This window comes from Ictalurus punctatus, chromosome 8 (assembly GCF_001660625.3).
Source record: "Ictalurus punctatus breed USDA103 chromosome 8, Coco_2.0, whole genome shotgun sequence".
Lineage (NCBI taxonomy): Eukaryota > Metazoa > Chordata > Actinopteri > Siluriformes > Ictaluridae > Ictalurus > Ictalurus punctatus.
Window position 1 is genome coordinate 10,639,484 of NC_030423.2, and position 19,727 is coordinate 10,659,210.

Below are 19,727 nucleotides of genomic sequence, written 5' to 3' on the forward strand. Positions count from 1 at the left end.
GGAAATTGAATGCTTAGGCTTCCAAGTTTCAGACTGATACCAGTTTGTTCCCTCTTTCAAAAAGACCTATTATTTTGAATAGTACTTAAGAATCGATTCACATGGGTGGTTCAAAGGAACCGATTCCCTCGCGAATCTCCCATCAACAGTGCTTTAATGGTGTGTGTCGTCTTGTAAAAGTTAGGGCGGGACATTTCTTGACAGACAAGCAACGGAAGCCATGAGAACCAATTAGATACAGCCATATTCAGCTCTACAGAAACATTGAGATCGTTGAGGAACTCAATCAGTGACGCATGGAGGGCAGGTTTTGACTTTAAGCGTCCTTAGCTACCTTTTTTCTCCTTTGCCTGTATGGGGCAGTCGGCTTACAGCTCATGACCACAGATCTTTACATGTATAAACTTTTTAAATGCAAGTTACCGTGGAGCACATCCCGGCGCCACGGAGCGCCTCTGTCGCCTCCAAGTGCTTTGGTTCCTTGGCCAGAAGTTCAGTCTCCAACCTGGAAAAGCACCAGTCGCACCTTAGCCGGACATTTCCGGGGAAAAAGATGAGGAAGGAGCCAGACACAATGAACTCAAGCCAAGACAACAGCCTAAGGTAAGACTACACTTCTTTTGAAAGATGATGAAGAAGAATCAGGTGTATTAAGTGCTTTATTAGTTGAATCCTGTTGAACTAAATGGTTTGTTTGTTTGTTTGTTTGTTTGTTTGTTTGTTTTTTAACCCATACTTGTTTTGTCATTAGTGACTTGTGACGTAACTGATGGAAAGAAAATAAAAGCAGTGCTACACGGCATCTTTTAGACCAAAATGTATTGTAATTTTTATTTATTGTAGTTATTGTCACCAACCAAGACTTTTCCTTGGCAGTGCTACACATGCAAGCCTCATGTCAGTGAATGTGCAAGTATTGTCTTTCCTTTGGGCCTAGCATATCTAATTGCTGCATCTACACCAGCATTTAGTTTCGCCTTTGGTCTAATTTTAGCCCTTCTTTGGAAACATGGACAGGCTTCAGTTTTCATTTTCTATATAATTGATTTGTTGAAGATGCAGAATATGCATATCTTTTCACAAGGCCACTTGTTTGAGCTTAATTAAAGTTATGTAGTAATCAAGGATAAGTAATAATGTATTTGATCAGCTTGAATTAGGCTATCTTCTATAAAATGAAATACTTCATAGCACTGATCTTAAGTATGTACATTTTATTAGGATTTCCTTGTGCATTCTGTGGTTATAACTGCAAAATCAAGTTTGCTTATTTATAATACATTGTATTGATCAATGTCCATCACATACAGTGTTGTGAAAAAATATCTGATTTCTTCTGTTTTTGTGTATCTCTCATACTAAATTGTTTCAGAAATTCAAACAAAATCTAAGATAAATTGAAGGCAATCTGATTAAACACAATATAGTTTTTTAAATGTTATTTATTGAAGGAAAATAGTGTCAAAATGTATTTGCCCCCGTACTTAATAATTCCACAAATCTACGAAACTGCATTCATAATGGGGTTCAGATGGACTAGGCCTGATTACTGTAAACCCTGTTCAATCAAATCAACACTTAAATAGAACTTTTTCAACAGCATGAAGTTAGTTAAAATGGGGTTCCCAAACTTTTCCAGGGCAAGGCCCCCCAAATGGCATTAACATTTGACCGAGGCCCCACTTTTGCAAGATGTCTTTAAAACACATTAAAAATACAGACTTCTGAATATATCCCCTTTTTTTAAAAATTAATAATTACATCTTTACATTACATTAGATTAGGAATTGATTGTGTGTGTGGTTGTCTGAGAGTGAGAATTTTTTTCACACCAAATTGTTGAGGCCCCCCTGGCGGCCCCCACTTTGAAAACCACTGGGTTAAAAGGTCTTCGCTAGTAACACACTATGCCAAAGTTGAAAGAAATTCCAGAAATGATGAGGAAGGTTATTAAAATCTATCCGTCTGGGAAGGTTACAAAGCTGTTTCATAGGCTCTGGGACTCCAAACAACCACAGGGAGTGCCATAATAGCACAGTAGTGAACCTTCCCAGAAGTGGCCAACCTTCCAAAATTCCTCCAAGTGCACAATGATTACTCCTCCTGGAAGTCACAAAAGAGCCAAGGACAACATTAAAGGACCTACAGCCCTCTCTCGAATCAATAAAGTTCACTGTTCATGACTACACTATCAGAAAGAGACTGGGCAAAAAATGGCATCCATGGAACGTGGCGATGTGAAAACCACTGCTAACCCAGAAGAACATTAAGACTCGTCTGAATTTTACAAAACACACCTTGATGATTCTCAAACCTTTTGGGAGAATGTTCTGTGGATTGAGGAGTCAAAAGTGGAACTGTTTGGAAGACTGGGATCCCGTTACATCTGGTGTAACCCAATCAAAGAATTCCACAAAAAGAACATCATACCTACAGTCCAGCATGGTGGTGGACGTGTGATGGTGTGGGGATGCTTTACTGCTTCAGGGCCTGGGCAACTTACAGTAATTGAGGGAAACATGAATTCTGCTCTCTACCAGAAAATCCTAAAGGAGACTGTCCAGTCTTCAGTCCATAAGTTGAAATTCAAGCGCAGCTGGATTATGCAGCAAGACAATGATCTAAAAAAAAAAAAAAGAAACAATTTTGGAGTGGCCCAGTCAAAGTCTTGACTGGAACCAATTGAAATGCTGTGGCAGGACCTTAAATGGGCAGTTCATGCTTGAAAACCCTCCAGTGTGGCTGAAATAAAGCAGTTCTGCAAGGAAGAGTGGGCCAAAATTGAACCACAGTGCTGTGAAAGACTGATCTCCAGTTATTTGAAGCATTTGGATGCAGTTATTGCTGCTAATGGTAGCACAACCAGATTTTAAGGGGGCAGTTAGTTTTTCACATAGGTGATAGGTGTTTTGATAACTTTTTTTTTTTTGGTTCAATAAAAAAAAAAACTTATTATTTATTCAGGTTCCCTTTGTTTTGTTGCATTTTGTTTGAAGCGCTAAAACTATTTAGTATGACTGATTAGGGATGTCACGAGAACCGATACTTCAGTACCAAGTCGGTGCCAACATTCTTAATACGTGACTGTACTTGTTTTTCTGCACTAGTGTTGGAACCATTTCTAATGGAGGTACCGCGGTTGCAATTCTTCCTGACCTGATGGGGGCAGCAAATACACGCAAGTGTTTTAGTCGGTCCACAAGTGGTGAAGAAGAATAACGCCTACAAGCACACAGGAAAAACTACAGAAGATTAACTCAGCTTAACAATGGGTCCTATATTATGTTTCTTTGAGGCAGCTGCATTGTGGCCATGAAACCAGCTAACGTTATGCTCCATGTAATGTTAGCGATAGCCAGTTATTTGTTAACGATGCTAACACATTGCAGTATTATAAACTACCTCCGAATGGGCCACCATGCATCACCATTCAGCCACGGTCCTGCCAGCTAAATGTAGCCTAATGTCACTAATAATTATTCAAATGTTCATGCTTTTAATTAATCTTTTTGGCCTGCCAACATATCAGTGAATTTAAACTAATGCTTGCATTCAGAGTATAAGGTGTATGCGCCCATGCGTTTAGGAGTGCACCTCCACTCATTGTCAGACAGTGTTTGATAACTAAAATACCCCTCTCTCTCTTTACCAGTATCCGCCAGAGGAGGATGTCCTCCAGAAGAGTTTAATTAATTTTTTAAAATTTTATTTTTATACCACACCTTGGTATCGAGTATTGTGTACTTTTGGTGGTATCGGTCCCGACTACTAGGTTTTTGGTATCGTGAGATCCCTATGAGTGATACATAGAAACAGAAAAAGTCAGAGCAAATATTTTTTCACAGCACTGTAGGTCACACTTGTCTCTAAGCTCGGTACAGTGTGTTATCTAACAAAACCACATAAAGAAGCATTATTAAGTCAGTGCCCAAATAAGTTTTTTTTTTTTGTTTGTTTTGTTTGTGTTTTTTTTAAATCATAAAATAATTATTTAAAATCAGTTGCAATTTTGTTGCCTGGTATGTTGCTCACATGAGTATTATTGATATGTATGGTACAAAAAATAGATAAAGGAATAAACTTATCTAAAGTAAACTAAGCTATATAATTTAATGGTATAATGAAGATAAAGTAAAAATGGGATAGAGAGAGAGCTGCAACAACTAATAGATAAAATCGATAACAATCGATTATGAAAATCGTTGTCAACGAATCTCATTATTGATTAGTTGGTCTGCGCGCGGCACGGGGGAGATTTACTCATTACGTTACTTCTGTTCCGAAAACACGTTTCGGAGAGTAAATACTAAAGTTGTGTCCCAAATGGCGTACTATACACTTGCACTATACACTGTGTACTGTACCATCTAGTGTGTGGATTTTAGAAAGGTAATATCTCAAAAGGAACACTGGCATTTTTTTTTTGTTTTTACTAACCAGAAATATCAGCCACTTCCTAGTCAACGGCGCATGACATCATACGCACGTAATGTGACGCTGCTTGCTTTAGCAGATACCCAGAGTCACCGACAATGACTTTCCTCAGTTTGCTGTTGTCAACATTACCTTTTTATAAAAAGTAATGCATAAGTACTGTTATATAATATAAACTTCTATATTAGTTTACATTATATACAAGTATTTATGCATAATTTTTTATGGATGCACAAAAAGCACTCAATTAAACCGCAGTCCTAAATTAATAATATATGTTCTGGTGTGTATCTGCGTGTATTGGGTTCTTTTCTGTTTTGGACAAATAGTTGTGTAAAGTTTTAGTCTGAAGTCTGTGTTTGTGGATTTTATTTTAATCAAACGAAAAAAAATGGTACTGAAGGTTTGCACCCCCCCCCCCCCCCCCCCCCCCCCACAATAATTGGGCAACTAATCAATTATGAAAATAATTATTAGTTGCAGCCCTAATATGCTTACATTGAGAGTTGTAAAGATTCAAGGTGTGTTTGGATAAGTAAAGCTGCACAAATGATGCAATAATTTATGTATTGTTCATTAATTCATTGTTGAATGTCATTTCACATACAATCAGTGCATTTAGCTTTATTAAGAATGTTATTAACCAAGCTCCATCAACATAACAGCATAACGGCAGACCCCTGAAGTGCAGTGACGTCATCCAGCTGAGCACAGTCATCATTAATTGACGTCGCTTGAGAAAGTGAGGATATTCCATTTGACTTGCTTCAATTCTTCTCTCCTCACATTTCATCCTTCTCTCACATCCAAAGGGGGTGGAGCTAAGATGGAAGGAATGATGTGAGGAAAGGAAATAAGAAATGAGAAGCACCCCAGGCATTGATGTAAGGCGAGGAGGCCTGGCGCATGGTTGGTGTTCATTTCATCCCAAAGGTGTTTAGTGAGGTTGAGGTCTGGACTTTGTGTAGGGCACTCAAGTAATTTCACCCAGAAAAACGATGTATTTATGGTAAATGGTCCGCAATTGTATAGCGCTTTTATTCAAAGCACTATACACTGTGTCTCGTTCACCCATTCTCACACACACACAGACACCAATGGTAGCAGAGCTGCCATGCAAGGTGCTAACTTGCCATCGGGAGCAACGTGAGGTTCAGTGTCTTGCCCAAGGACACTTCGGTATGTGGAGTCATGTGGGCCGGGATTCGAACCGCCAACCCTACAATTAGTGGACAACCCACTCTACCACCTGAGCCACAGCCGCCCAGATCTATGGATCTGGCTTTGTGCATAGGTGCATTTTCATGCTGGAACAGGTTTGGAGATCTTGGTAAGAGTGACGGGAAGTTGCAATGCTACGGTATACAAAGACATACTAGCTTTGTGGCAACCGTTTGAGGAAGGCCTTCATAAGGGTGTGATGGGTGTGTTCACATACTTTTGGTCATATAGTGTATACACAAGAAAATCTAGATGCTTGAGGTTGTATATTTACATTTATGGAATTTGGCAGACACTCTTATCCAGAGTGACTTGCATTTATCCCATGTCATACAACGGATCAGTTAAGATCAGGGTTAAGAGCCTTGCTCAAGGGACCAACAGTGGCAGCCTGGGATTTGAACTCATGACCTGATCGGTAGTCCAGCGTTTTAACCACTGAGCCGTCACTGCCCTTATTGCACGTTTATATTGGCTTTTGTACAATGATGATTGGTACAGATTGTTTTGTGTTTTAAGTGCTGCTGAATTATGCAGATTAGTGATTTCAGGCTAAAAAAAGTGTCTTCTGTGGTTAATCAGGGCCATAGCTCTGATGGAAAAACATGGCTGGATGAGTTTTGATTTAATCAGAATGAGTAATTGGTGGATGCTTAAACATAAAGCATTTTTGATAAAAAAAATTCACTTGCTTGTTTAATTCTACTCATTTATTCTTTGCTGGTACAAATGGTGAATGAACTGATAAGTGAGATTAGTAATAGATTGATGTGCTACTGTTAGGACATTTTCCAGAACATACTGAGCCAAAATGTGACCCTTGGGAGTTACTAACCAGAATGGCCCACATTACACCCACAAAAAGAACCTAAATTTAACCCATTTACTTCCGTTCAGTCATGTGAAAGCTATGTCTAAGAAAATGAGCAGTGACTTTACATCATGTCTTTTCTGTTAAATAACGACACCTTTTGTTTTTGGTGGTAAAAGGTTGATGATAAACTGAATCCACATCAGTCAGCTGCCTACTGTGGCTTTCATGAAGGTCATGCATGTTTCATAAAGGCCTGGCAAGCAAGCTGCTGAAATTATTTGCTGTTTGCTCTCTAGGGGAAACATGATCTGTCACCAGTGCCAAAGGTTTCTCTTCAGTCTCCGTCACCCGCCAAAGCCAAAACTCTTCTGCTAATTAGTTTTCTTTTCACTGTTTCTTGGCTGCCATGTTACTTCTGTGTTGGACTTTAGTGTGAAAGTTCAACAGATAGCTAAATAATTTTGTAGGCTGTCAGCAATCAGCCAACATATGGTTCCCCAGGCTGTTTGTCATTGTTCGACAATAAGAAAAGGGTTTCTCAAGGGATCTTTGGATAGTTACTTTCTAAAGTGGATCGTTTAAATGGTCTTGCAGAGGCTCAAAAAAAAAAAAAAAAAACTTTAATGTGTAATTAATTAAGAATGCCCCTATAAATTTTGTATAGAAAATTGCATTCATTAGTGTGATGCTAATTTAAACAACTACTGTAGATAATTTGCAAAAGGTGGTGTAATTTTTTTCCCCATTTATTTATTTATTTATTTTTTAAGGAAATCCTAAAATGGGTGAACATCCAAAGGAACATTTTGGAGCCATTTTTGACTGAGTATAGGGTGAGATGATGTTCTCTTGAATGGCAGTAGCAATGTCGAGAGTCAAACTCTCAATGTCTCGATGGCAGGGTTATCAGAAACCTTAGACAGTTGTGCACACTCTTTTGGGAGACCCACTGTGTAAGTTTTGACTGTGAAATGTGAAACTCTGGTATTATCAGGTTTTGGAATTCCTTAGCCCTTTAAACTCAACAGAACTGCATCTGTGGTTGTTTCAACAGAGACGCGTACATCAATTTTTGTGATTTTAAAAACAAAACAAACAAACAATTTTATTTGCCATTATTTTAATTAGTTTGCAGCTTTGTCTACATCTTGATTTAAATCTTGCTGCATGTGCAATGCTGCAAATTAGCTTTGCTTTATCAGTTTTAAAATTTTGGATTACCTAATTTAGCAGGTATTTTATGTGACAGTAGAGACTAGGGCTGGGCGATATATCGATATAATGATAAATTATGCAGTACACTTTTCTGAGATCGTTTTTTTAGGTTTTTAATAATTACGAATTAATTGTTTTGATGTAATTTATTTGCCCTTTTTTTTTTTTTTTTTTTTTTTAAAAAGTATTCTTTGTCTTTGTAGGCTTTAAAGAAATGTACCATCAAAGGCAGTTTAACAGTTTTTGTTTATTTTGCTACTGTTTTGCAAACAGTTTTTTAGCTAAATTGTAATTTGTGTTATGCATCATGTACTGTAGAAATGTCCTGAAGTATTATATGATATTTTTCTCATATTTCCCAGCCCTAATAGAGACCACATATGTGCATTTCATTGCAGTGTATTAGGGTCATGTGGGAATGCAAATAAAAAAAATAAATAAAAAGAAGGAAAGCGGGAGGGCCGAAAGATTGAAAGGGAGGGAGGGAGAAAGAGTGGACAAAGGAAAACCCCCCAAGAACCACAAAGTCATCTCAAGTTATCCAAACCTGGATCAACTGTGGTACAGAAGAGTAGCCATGAGAGCAACAAGGAAGAGCATTGTTCATTAATGGACCATAGATATGTGTGAAGGCTGGGACAGGAAAGGAAGGAATTTGAAAGAGAGAGATGAGTTTCTGAGCTGGATGAGGCTGTCTTTAACCCTGGGGTTTGCTTTGACCTTTTCAAGCTGAGAGAGCAGACAGGTAAACAGATCCTCCTACAGCGTCTGAGGGTTTATGTGGATGCACAGGTGAGGATGCTGCCTGTAAATCCATCCTGGTCCCTGGAACTATAACGAGTTGCACCCATGAATGCAATGTTGGGTAGTTTTGGGTATTCTACTTCAGTATCCAGTTTGCGCTCTCTGCCCACTCGCGTTTACACAGACTGCTACAGGACAGGGTGGTCCAGCAGGAATGTAGGACTCATTGTTATTGGGTAAGTTGGTGCATTTATTGAATTTCAGAGCCCCTTTGTTTGTGGAAATCTGGAGGAATTATTTTTCATACATTCATTATTTAATGTGATTTCTTATGTAAGTGTTATTCTCTCCAAATGCGTAAGAGATTAGTGTGGTATTACATTTTAGATTTTGACTTTTTTAAATACAGATACAGTTTACAGATTATTTCCTAATACTAAAATCTAACGTTAATGTTCTTTATTATAATTTGAAAAAGTCAGAAGATTTCATTTGCTTGCGACACTCCATGTGTCGCATGCCTGCATTTTTGTATTTTGTTCTTGTTCTATCTGAATTATTCATTAGTTACAATAATCAGCTGAGGAAAGACTAGCTTCATCAGAGTGAAAACTTGGAGCAGCACACTGTAACCCATTAGAAATTCATTTCCAATACATTTATTTTTTTAATGGAAAATTATACTCTGAGCTGATGGGAATTTTACCACAGTAATGACTAACTTTACACTTTGATATAAAACTGATCCATTGTATGTATTTATGTTCCTGTCTGTGTTTTTTTTTTTTTATGCTCTAGGAAAAAGATTCTCAGAGAACCAAACAAATACAGTTGTTCAGGTCCTGTCCAACTCGCCAGAAGTTCTAACAGAGGCCTATCAAATGACCAAAGGTAATTTGTCCATGTCTAAATAGACTTGCATTCTCTCAGCTTTCACTGGAGAAGAAGGACATATTGTGTTTCTTTCATGACTAGTGTTGTACAGTTTTAGCTTCATGTCCAAATAAATATCCTCTAGCAAGCAGTGGCGTAATTGGGACTTTTATGGCTCTGTTGTGTTTCAGTGTCTCGGTATGTTCTCAGAGCTCCACTGGTGACTGTAGTCCAGCCAGCCTTCTCACAGCGTGTTCATGCAGTGCTGGCTACGCTACAGGCTTCTCCACCGAACACAGCTCCATCTACTCCTGGAGATACGATGTAAGAATGTTGATGCCATCTGTTGCTCGGTATATCCCAGCCCTGTCTAGAATGTGAATATGTAACCAACTAAAATGGCTAAAACATCTCTCCAAGTATCTCTAATCTACAATGAATCACGACACCATTTTGATCTGAAAGCTTATGCTTGACATTTGTTTCCAGTAGCATGTTTCAAGTAGCATTTATTTCAAATGCATATTAAACACACTCAAGTATAAAAGGATGTTAATTATCATCTAAAACAGTGGTCACCAACCCTGTTCCTGGAGATCTACCTTCCTGAAGTTCCAACCATAATCGTACAAACCTGACCATCTAATCATTTCCTTAAGAAGTTCTTGATCAGCTAAAACAGGTGTGTTTTAGATTTTGGTTGGAGATGAATCCTACAGGAAGGTAGATCTGAAGCAACAGGGTTGGTGACCACTGATCTAAAATATAGGGTGGTTTTGATTCTGCCATATATCAGTCACATGGTTGATTCTTTTAATTAGCTGGATTTACAGTTGGGTTCATAAGTATTTGGACAGCGACACAGTTTTTCTAATGTTGCTTCTGTGCACTACCGCAGTGGATTTGAAATGAAACAAGCAAGATTTAACTGAAGTGTAGACATCCAGCCTTAATTCAAGGGAGTAGTCAAGAAAATAATCGTTGTATTATATTTTAACATTATTTTTTTATGATGTATTTTAATTTATAATTGTTAGCTTGTCCAATTACTTTTGAGCTGGTGAAAATAGCTATAATTCCTAAACGGTTAATGAAATATTTTTTGTTGTATCCGTTGACTTAAAGCTAAAAGTCTACACTTCATTCACATCTCGATTGCTTCATATTAATCCATTGTGTTGGTGCACAGAGGTAAAACGACCAAAATTGTGTCACTGTCCAAATACTTACGGACCTGACTATACATGTCAGGAGTGGAAATAAATTATTTGTCTAATAGATTAGAGCACACTTGCATGCAGCCATTCTAGATAATCAACAAGTCTGTTATTAACACAGTCACAGTTAATATTCACAGGCCCCGAAATATCATTTGTTGTCACCCATACGTCACTGAAAGGCAGACAGAGAGCCAGTTCTGTTGGCCATGCTTCTCAAACATGGAACACTTGCCAGTGCAGAATTATATGATTGCCTTTGCCAAGAAAAATACATGCACTGCTGAAATAGAAGACAGCTGTCCATATGCTGGCATCCAAATTGGACAGGCTTTGTCTTCCAAATGGAACACAAGGGCAATAACAATATTTTCAGCTAAAGAAAACTTATTGTGTAGGGATTATCACAATATGCTGATGATTAACTGACTATGAGCATGTTACTGGTCCATCTGGGTGGTGGTGTGAGATATGTTCTGCACTATGCATGCAGGAATTTGACAGGGAGAATACTCACCATGTACGGCAGCTCTTTAGCGCCCTGGATGAACTGCTGTATGAAGGTAAAATGTGCAGTAAATCTGAGTCTCTACGCAAGGAGTGTGAGGAGTGGAACACACACTCCCCCCACCTCAGGTACACACCCATCTACATGTTCTCAGTACTTCAGCACCTGTATGTGCTTGTGTCTTTCTGACTTTAGAGTGCAATTACTGTTCTGTTCTTGGAGATGAAGTGGGAGAAATGCAGTCAACTCCTGAATTATTGGCACCCTTGAAGAGATTTGTCAAAATGATTTTATAATATGAAGATTACACACACTGATTAATGGTACAACAAATAATAGTAAAACTCAAAATCACTGACCTACATAAAGAATATTTCAAATAAATGTAAACAAATTGTCATCTATCATCATGGAGAAAACCAAAGAGTTTTCGGTAATAAACAGACCGTTGGTTCTTAGCCTGCACGTTAGGTAATGGATATAAAAATGGATGCAGTTTAAAATACCATTAAAGAATTGTTGAAAGTTTTTGTTGATTCCTGAGGCGTTAATACAGCCCGAGGCTGTAGTTGTAAACTACTCATGCCACAACATGCTGCTCAGAAAGAATGAATTAACATGCCTTTCTTCAGAGCAACCCAGAAAATACAGTGATTGAACTTCACCAAGCATTACTGGAATTACAATGAGATCAAAATCGAACGTGTCGGCCATGTACACTATTGACATGTTCTTGTTTGTGTTCAGCAAACAAGACCAAATCCCACTATATCAAAGACACCCACTGTAGTATACTAGGTCGGGTCATTGGTGCTTTGTGTCTGTTTTGTGGCAGGTGATCTTGGCTTTTATGAAGATGGATCATATTATAAATTCTGCTAACTACTAGAATATTTTAGTTCCAAACCTGGATGCCACTGCCAGGAGGTTTAGCCCTGTCTATAGCACAATGACCTCAAACATGCTTCCAAATCAGCACAGAAATGGTATTGGGACACAAACTAAACGCAGGGTTCAATTCTGACCTCCGGTGACCGTCTGTGTGGAGTTCTTCCCATGTCCATGTGGGTTTCCTCCAGGTTTTCTGGTTTCTTCCCACTGTCCAAAGGATAATGCCATGAAGCAGTTAATGTAGATGAATGAATGAATGAATGAATGAAAATGTGTGGTCTGCATTAAAGAGACCAGTCCACATTGTGTTTATTGTGGGGGTGCTGATCATTTAATTATTATATTTAAATAATTACAAATTAAAATAAATAAATAAATAAAAATAGCACATGTAATTAGTTTTTATTTACAAAAGTATTTATTAAAAAAAATCACCTACTGCATCATATATATAATATAATATAATATAATATAATATAATATAATATAATATAATATAATATATATATATATATATATATATATATATATATATATATATATAATATTATATATACACACAAAAAATTACTGTTAATAAAATAAAGGAAAAGAGCACCATGCAAAAGTTTGGGCACCCCAAGAGATTTGAGCTCTCATAACTTTTACCAAGGTCTCTTAAATCCTTAATTAACTCAATACATTTATGAATTGTTCACAATCATCGTTAGGAAAGTCTAGGTGATGCTAATTTCTAATGCTAATTAAAGCTTTGTCCCAACAATCCGCAGCAATGGGCTAAGAAGCTGCCTAGCATTCTGAAAATGTAAATAATTGATGCCCACACAGCAGGAGAAGGCTATAAGAAGACAGCAAAGTGTTTAAGTTGCCATTTCCTTAGTTTGTAATGTAATTAAGAAATCACAGTTAACAGGAATTTTGGAGGTCTATGTTTTTTTGAGGCCTGGAAGACCAAGAAAACTTTCAGAGAGCTGCTCGTGTGATTGCTAGAAAGGCAAATCAAAACCTCTGTTTGCCTGCAAAATGCTTTCAGGAAGATTTAGCAGACTTTGGCTTGGTGGTGCACTGTTTTCAAATATGCACAAATATGACCTTCATGAAAGAGTAATCGGGGGGGTTGAATTTTCCTAACCACAAATTCAAAGGAACATCTTAACAAGCCTGATGCAAGTCCTGTGAACTGATTAAGATCAGTGCATGCAAGAAACCTCAAGAATCTCACAGAACTAGAAGCCTTTTGCAAAGAAGAATGGGCAAAAGTCTCCCAAACAAGAATGGAAAGACTCTTAGCAGACAAGAAAAAGCATTTATAGCTTTGATACTTGCCAAAAGGGATATTACTTATTAGTATTGAACATACAGGGTGGCAAAAACGTTTGGCTTTTGGAATTATATATTCACAGTAACAGAAATTTTGACAAGGGATGCCCAAACTTTTGCATGCCACTGTGTGTGTCTTACATGTGCAGATTCCTTAATGAGAGTGTATTCTACATTGTAGAAATGCACATTTTAAAAATTAAATTAGTTTTTTTTTATTATTTACTTTTTTTCTGATTGAAATAGTGTATGATATTTAAATGTGTATGTTGAATTGTATTATCCTTCAACATTTTCATGTAACAGAAAAAATAACTAGAAATGGATAGGTAAGCAAACTGTGTTTGGTGATGCTCCAGGATTTTAGGCAATCAACTGGAGCCTCCAAAGCAAGAGGGAATTCAGTATGTGCACTGGACACCCACTAAAACTAGGACTGCAGCATCATCACCTCCATGCCTGGATCAAAGAGACAACCACAGCGAGTAAGCTCTTACTTATCTTCCAGTCCACACACACTAGAACCGACTGTTGTTATGTAACACAAAGCTTTGTGTCACAACACGTTTGCTGACAGCACACCAAAATTAGTCTGATTAAGACTAATTTTGTGTGTGTGTTCTTTGATAGATTGACAGGTTTTCCTATCTTGAACTGAGTGTTACTGTGATGGGCTCTGGATCCACCATAACCCTGACCAGATCAAACTGGTTACTAAAGAAAAACTACTTAATAATATTTTTTATTACATATTTATTTAAAAAATATCCATTATTTATTACTGTCTCATTTATTAGGAGAATACATGTATATGAAAATAGATGCACAAAATCCCTTAACATGCTTGAAAATCTTTGATAGCAGGTGTGAGTTAATAAATAAACGAGTAATGTGATGATTTTGAATACATCTGAATTTAAAACATATATTTCTCATAATAAACTTTTGTCTATATAAAACTCATGTATTGCATAAAATAAGCCAAGGATATAATGTTTCATGGTATGAATGTTTAATCTTTATGAGCAAATTATGCTTAAGCAGTTCATAATGAAACAAACAGTGCTAATTGACTGGTATTACATTCCAGTGTAGAAGGCTTATTAGAGTCCCAGTTGAAGAGTGATGTTCCGTGTTTGAGAGAATGAGAGTGATGACCAGCTCTGTGGGGGATTCTGATAGCGGAGAGTAATGATGACTGGCTCCAGTAGGCACAAGGCCAACAACAGACAGATAAGACAGATGGATAAGGAACGCACGTGTGACAGAGCGGGAAGTGACCAGATAAAGAACACAGCCTACCCAAGATATCCATCCCCTCTGGACATTTCAGTGCTTTGAGAGCTTGCCACAGATATCTTGTGGTGTGAAGTTCTACATTCAGTCTTTTTTATTATTATTTATTTATTTATTTATTTATTTGTTTATTTATTTATTTAAATATTAACTTATTTTTATATAAATAAATTTGACAATTTGCCCATAATTTATGCAAGTTAAAAGTGAATGAATAATTTTGTAGTTTTGTTGTAGTTGTTATTTCAGAACCAGCACTATGGAGCGGAAAGGTTACGTTGCGTGTATGCCATCAAAGCTTTTGGTCATGTAGTTTGCATGTGTTGGGGTAAACCACTTGTGAATGCGCGTGATCTCTGATCCCTCAGACGTCACTGTCTTAAACAGTCGACTGTCCCAACTTTTTTAAAGTGCATTGCAGTCATCAGATTTCAAATGAGCGTATATTTTCAAAAATAAATTAAATTCACAAAGTAAAATATAAAATAATGTGTTAATAATGTGTCTCAATATAGTAGAGTGTGAATAGAATTTTCAAATGACCCTTTTGTTGTGTGGCTTTTTGTTTTTTGTTTTGCTTCTTTGTTTTTGTCCCCCCCCCAATTTTCCGTACTTTCCCAACTGTTTCACAGTTGGGGTTGTAATACCTCAATATCTTTACCACTGTATGCCCTTAACTGTTGTCTTGTGTGGTGATGTGATTATATATATATATATATATATATATATATATATATATATATATATATATATATATATATATATAAATATATATATATATATATATATAATATATATATATATATATATATATATATATATATATATATATATATTATATATATATATATATATATATATAATATATATATATATATATAATATATATATATATATATATATATATATATATATATATATATAATATATATATATATATATATATATATATATATATAATATATATATATATATATATATATATATATATATATATATATATATATATATATATATATATATATATAAAATATTCTTCATCATTTTCTTTAGAATTTCTGAAGCTAGTAGACTTTTTAAAAAGTACTTTGTTTGTTTTGCTTTTCTTTCCATTTCAGTCCTCTAATGTGTTAGCCCTTCATGCATGGATTCATGCTATTGATTGGTTTCAGGGCTGTTTTCTACTTCAATAGAATGCATTTATCAGTGTGCAGCACAAAAATCATGTTTTATTTTACATGCACCGTCACATACCTGCCCTCTCGCAGAATGCTTCACACCTGATTTAAAATATACAGTGCTTTGTGGAGTAATGGGATGAGATTGCTGTAAAAATGCCCGTAAGTGCTGCATTTATCAGTCTGGCCCATTTATGATAAGTTATTTTCTCTCTCTCTCTCCCTCACTAATTCTTTGTCTTATACTGCTTCCTCTTTTTTCCCCTCCCTTTCTGCAGGCTGTGTGTGGAGGGCTACCGACTAGCCCCAGGATCCTGGTCTGGACAGTCTGTACACTCTGGGTTACCTATTTCAGAGCTATCATCCTTGCTTATCCCACAAGAGGAGGAGATGTATGAGGTAGAGGGCAGGATAGAGGAGTTTCTTGCTTATGATGGGAGAGAAACGTAAGCCACACAATGAATCTTCTGTTTGTCCACATTCAGTTTATGTATGACTTATTTATACATTCACTGTGCACTATGTAGAAAATAAGTAAGTGAGCAACAGTAAGTACAATAAATAAGAAATGCATTTCCTAAAATGGAATCTTGTAAGTTTCTCAATAACAACCTTAGAAAAGCTACAAGCAGCGTTTAAAGGGGCCAAGCACCAAAGGCACAGCAAGCACAATGTGGAGCCTGAAGAACATGAAGAGGAGAAATAGAATGTACATGAATGAATAAAAGAGAGGTTCAGAAGCACAGTTGAGAATAAGGTTGGACAGGAAATGAACATAACAGAGGCATGTATTTGCATGCCAACAAGTTAGTGAAATTCTGAACCACAAAAGAAAGGAACTGAATTACAGATTACAGACACTTTTTGGAACACCACATGGGAATCGACCACAGGCACGTTAGAACTGAAGCTTATTGTTTATTCCAGTGCACCACACAGAGACCACAAGTTTGGTTTGATGTTGAGGAGAGCTTCCAAGGCAAGAATAAGCACACAGAAGCATTAGATAGAATGTTAAGAGATACTGGATCATAACTTTTGAACAATATGAATATCAAAATTATGTTCAGTGATTTGTGTGGCTCTGTCCACTGATTACCTGAGCCAATAATGGCAAGGCTTGGACCAAATTTGAATGAGAAGTAGCAAAAAACGCAATACTGTACATTTCAAAATGGTAACTGTAATGGGTGGAGTCTTCATCTAAGATATGGACTGCGGTCACCATGTGGAGAGTAATATGATGAATTCAATTTCTTTTCTCTAGGACAGTGTTCAACAACTATAACCATTTGAAAAGTGAATTTTTGTACTAGTGGTGGTGCTCCCAGTGGGGTAGAAGCAGAATAATAAGAAAACTAACTGATACAATAGGTGCCTATGTACCTTCTGTGCTTGGCTTCTTTCACAGGGACAAATTGAATAAGGCTTTATGTTCCTAGAGTCGCCCGCCCCCCCCCCACACACACACACATTAAATACAGGCACACAGATTTCTGTTCTGTTGACTACCCGTTTTTTTTATTAAAATTTTTTTAATTTTAAATTTGATGATGTAAAAATCAATTTTAATATTGCTTCATATTTAGTACAGTTTTGGCCTAGAAAAAAAGATGAGCACTTAAATAGTGCTGTTTCAGTGACCATAAAATATCAAATTTATTTTATTACACCAGTAGAGAATTGTGTACACATTGAGGATGTGCATGGTTCTTTTATGTTAGGGAAAATGAGGGAATGGATCAGAGGAAGGCTTCAGCTGTTGCCTTCTGGGATGGTATACCCCGTGTGTCCCCCAACGCCTGCATCCATGATGCTGTGGCTGATTCACTGTTTGATGATGTATGGCGGGAGGTAGTGAGCTTACTGGAAGAGCTGTTGCGTAAACACTGGGAGAAGCAACATTCTGGTGGGTCTAATTTAATTAAAACTGACAGAGATGCTTACATTTGTATGCCAGTTCTGTCACATACACATATATTATATTATATTATATTATATTATATTATATTATATTTATATATATATATATATATATAATTTTTTTTTTTTTCCCCCCCATAAATTTTAGGCAGCATTGTGAAGGCAATCCTTAATTCATATTTGTACCAAGGTGCAATAATAGACACAGTCTGAACAGAAAGAAAGAAAGGGAAGGCATGAAGTAATTTATTTGGAATTAAGGAAAACTAGGCTCATGATTAAATATTTACAAAGGCTCTGTGTAACAAGAGTATTATATAGACAACCAAGTGATATTGACTGATGTATGCATGCAAAGTGAATATTGCATATAGCAGTGTGTTTGAACTTCGTTGGACCTATGTTTTTTTGTTTGTTTGTTTTTGTTTGTTTGTTTTAAAATATATATATATATATATATATATATATATATATATATATATATATATATATATATATATATATATATATATATATATATATATATATATATATATATATATATATATATATATTTCTATATTTTTTAAAAATAAATTAAGTTACTATTTTGCTAGTACTTAAGATCACTACGAGACTTTTCCCTTGCCTTCATTATTATGGCATCAGACGGAGCAACACAGAGATGGACACTGGAGAGTACAAGCCAAATCTTCTGTGAACCTTCAGCACATCTCCCATCAAGAAGAAGCCACATTTCTCCTAGCAGAGGCTCTAATAGCAGGAGCATGTTTCTATGGACAAACACCTATAATGGGCAGGTACCAACCTACAACAAAAACACAAGACAGAAATACAGAATGCTGTTATTTGAGCAATACAGTTCTGCGCTTCTAAATGAAACTCTCTTATTTTGTGTTTGATTAGGACTCAAATGTCTTTAAGACTAATTTAAACGGTGTTATGACAATCCAAGCAAAGCCTTTGCAACAAAGACAGCAGGGATATGGCGAAAGGTCATTGTAAGTCTCATATAGTTACAAAATCTCAGACAAAATCATTGCAGCACTTGCAAAACCGATATATAATAATGGTTGAGCAGTGCTCTTCTTTTGATCATTTGCACTATTTTTTATTATGTGTATATATTTGTGTGTGTGTGTATATATGTATATATATGTGTGTATGTGTGTGTATATATATGTATGTGTATATATATATATATATATATATATATATATACACATACATATATATATATATATATATATATATATATATATATATATATATATATATATATATATATATATATATGTATATGTATATATGTGTGTGTGTATGTATGTATGTATGTATGTATGTATGTATGTATATATATATATATATGTGTATGTATATATATACCTCTGACTAATGCTTTTATAACTATGCTGACAGAGTGCTTCCTAATATTTACAGTATTCTATTATTTCTATGATATACATGTTCTTTTCATTCACAATACATGAAATATCAGGGGATGATCATATTTCATTATACTGTCTGGTATACCACACTCAAAATCTAGCTGCACTTAATTATCTTGGTATCCATAACTGGTAATGGAAAAAAATGCATTATTATATGTGGTTTAGTCAAAGGGGTTCTGATTCATAGTTACCAAAAGTTGCATTTTGCCAACAGTTTTTTGTTTTTTTTGCTTTTGTGTTGATTCTGTTGAAGGTATGACTCAGACGACGGAAGCACTACGCTCGCCACACTGAAGGCCCAAAGTGGAATGAGTACACACTCGCACAAACCCTCTGGCCAGCGGATTCTCCCCAGACTCAATGGCAGAGCTCTTCTGTGTCATAACTTCCCAGCACAAAGCTCCCTGCGAGGAACCAGACTGTTAGTCATAATCCCAGATTTACCCACTGATGCTGCCTCACAAAACGAGATGATACTCAACAGTATCTAATTTTGCTAGTTAGTGGGAACTAAAGTTACCAAATAAAAACCCATTGCTGTGGCAGTTCTGTGTCCTCCACTAATATTGGCATCCTTGGTTAATATGAGCAAAGAAGGCTGTGAAAAACTTTTTGTTTAACATTGTGATATTGTGCTAAAAG

General features: G+C 36.2%; 1 protein-coding gene across 1 annotated transcript in view; it reads left to right on the forward strand.

Moving 5' to 3' along the window:
- The first annotated feature begins 232 nt into the window (after nt 1-232).
- The window catches only part of fam149a (family with sequence similarity 149 member A), a 29,452-nt gene continuing 9,957 nt past the window's right edge, over nt 233-19,727 (forward strand). The window contains exons 1-10 of the mRNA XM_017475032.3: nt 233-603; nt 9,227-9,319; nt 9,493-9,625; nt 11,012-11,154; nt 13,597-13,722; nt 15,990-16,157; nt 17,436-17,620; nt 18,283-18,434; nt 18,541-18,635; nt 19,339-19,506. Coding sequence (XP_017330521.1) covers nt 413-603; nt 9,227-9,319; nt 9,493-9,625; nt 11,012-11,154; nt 13,597-13,722; nt 15,990-16,157; nt 17,436-17,620; nt 18,283-18,434; nt 18,541-18,635; nt 19,339-19,506 — 1,454 coding nt within the window. The 5' untranslated portion in view covers nt 233-412. The remainder of the gene's footprint in view (nt 604-9,226; nt 9,320-9,492; nt 9,626-11,011; nt 11,155-13,596; nt 13,723-15,989; nt 16,158-17,435; nt 17,621-18,282; nt 18,435-18,540; nt 18,636-19,338; nt 19,507-19,727) is intronic.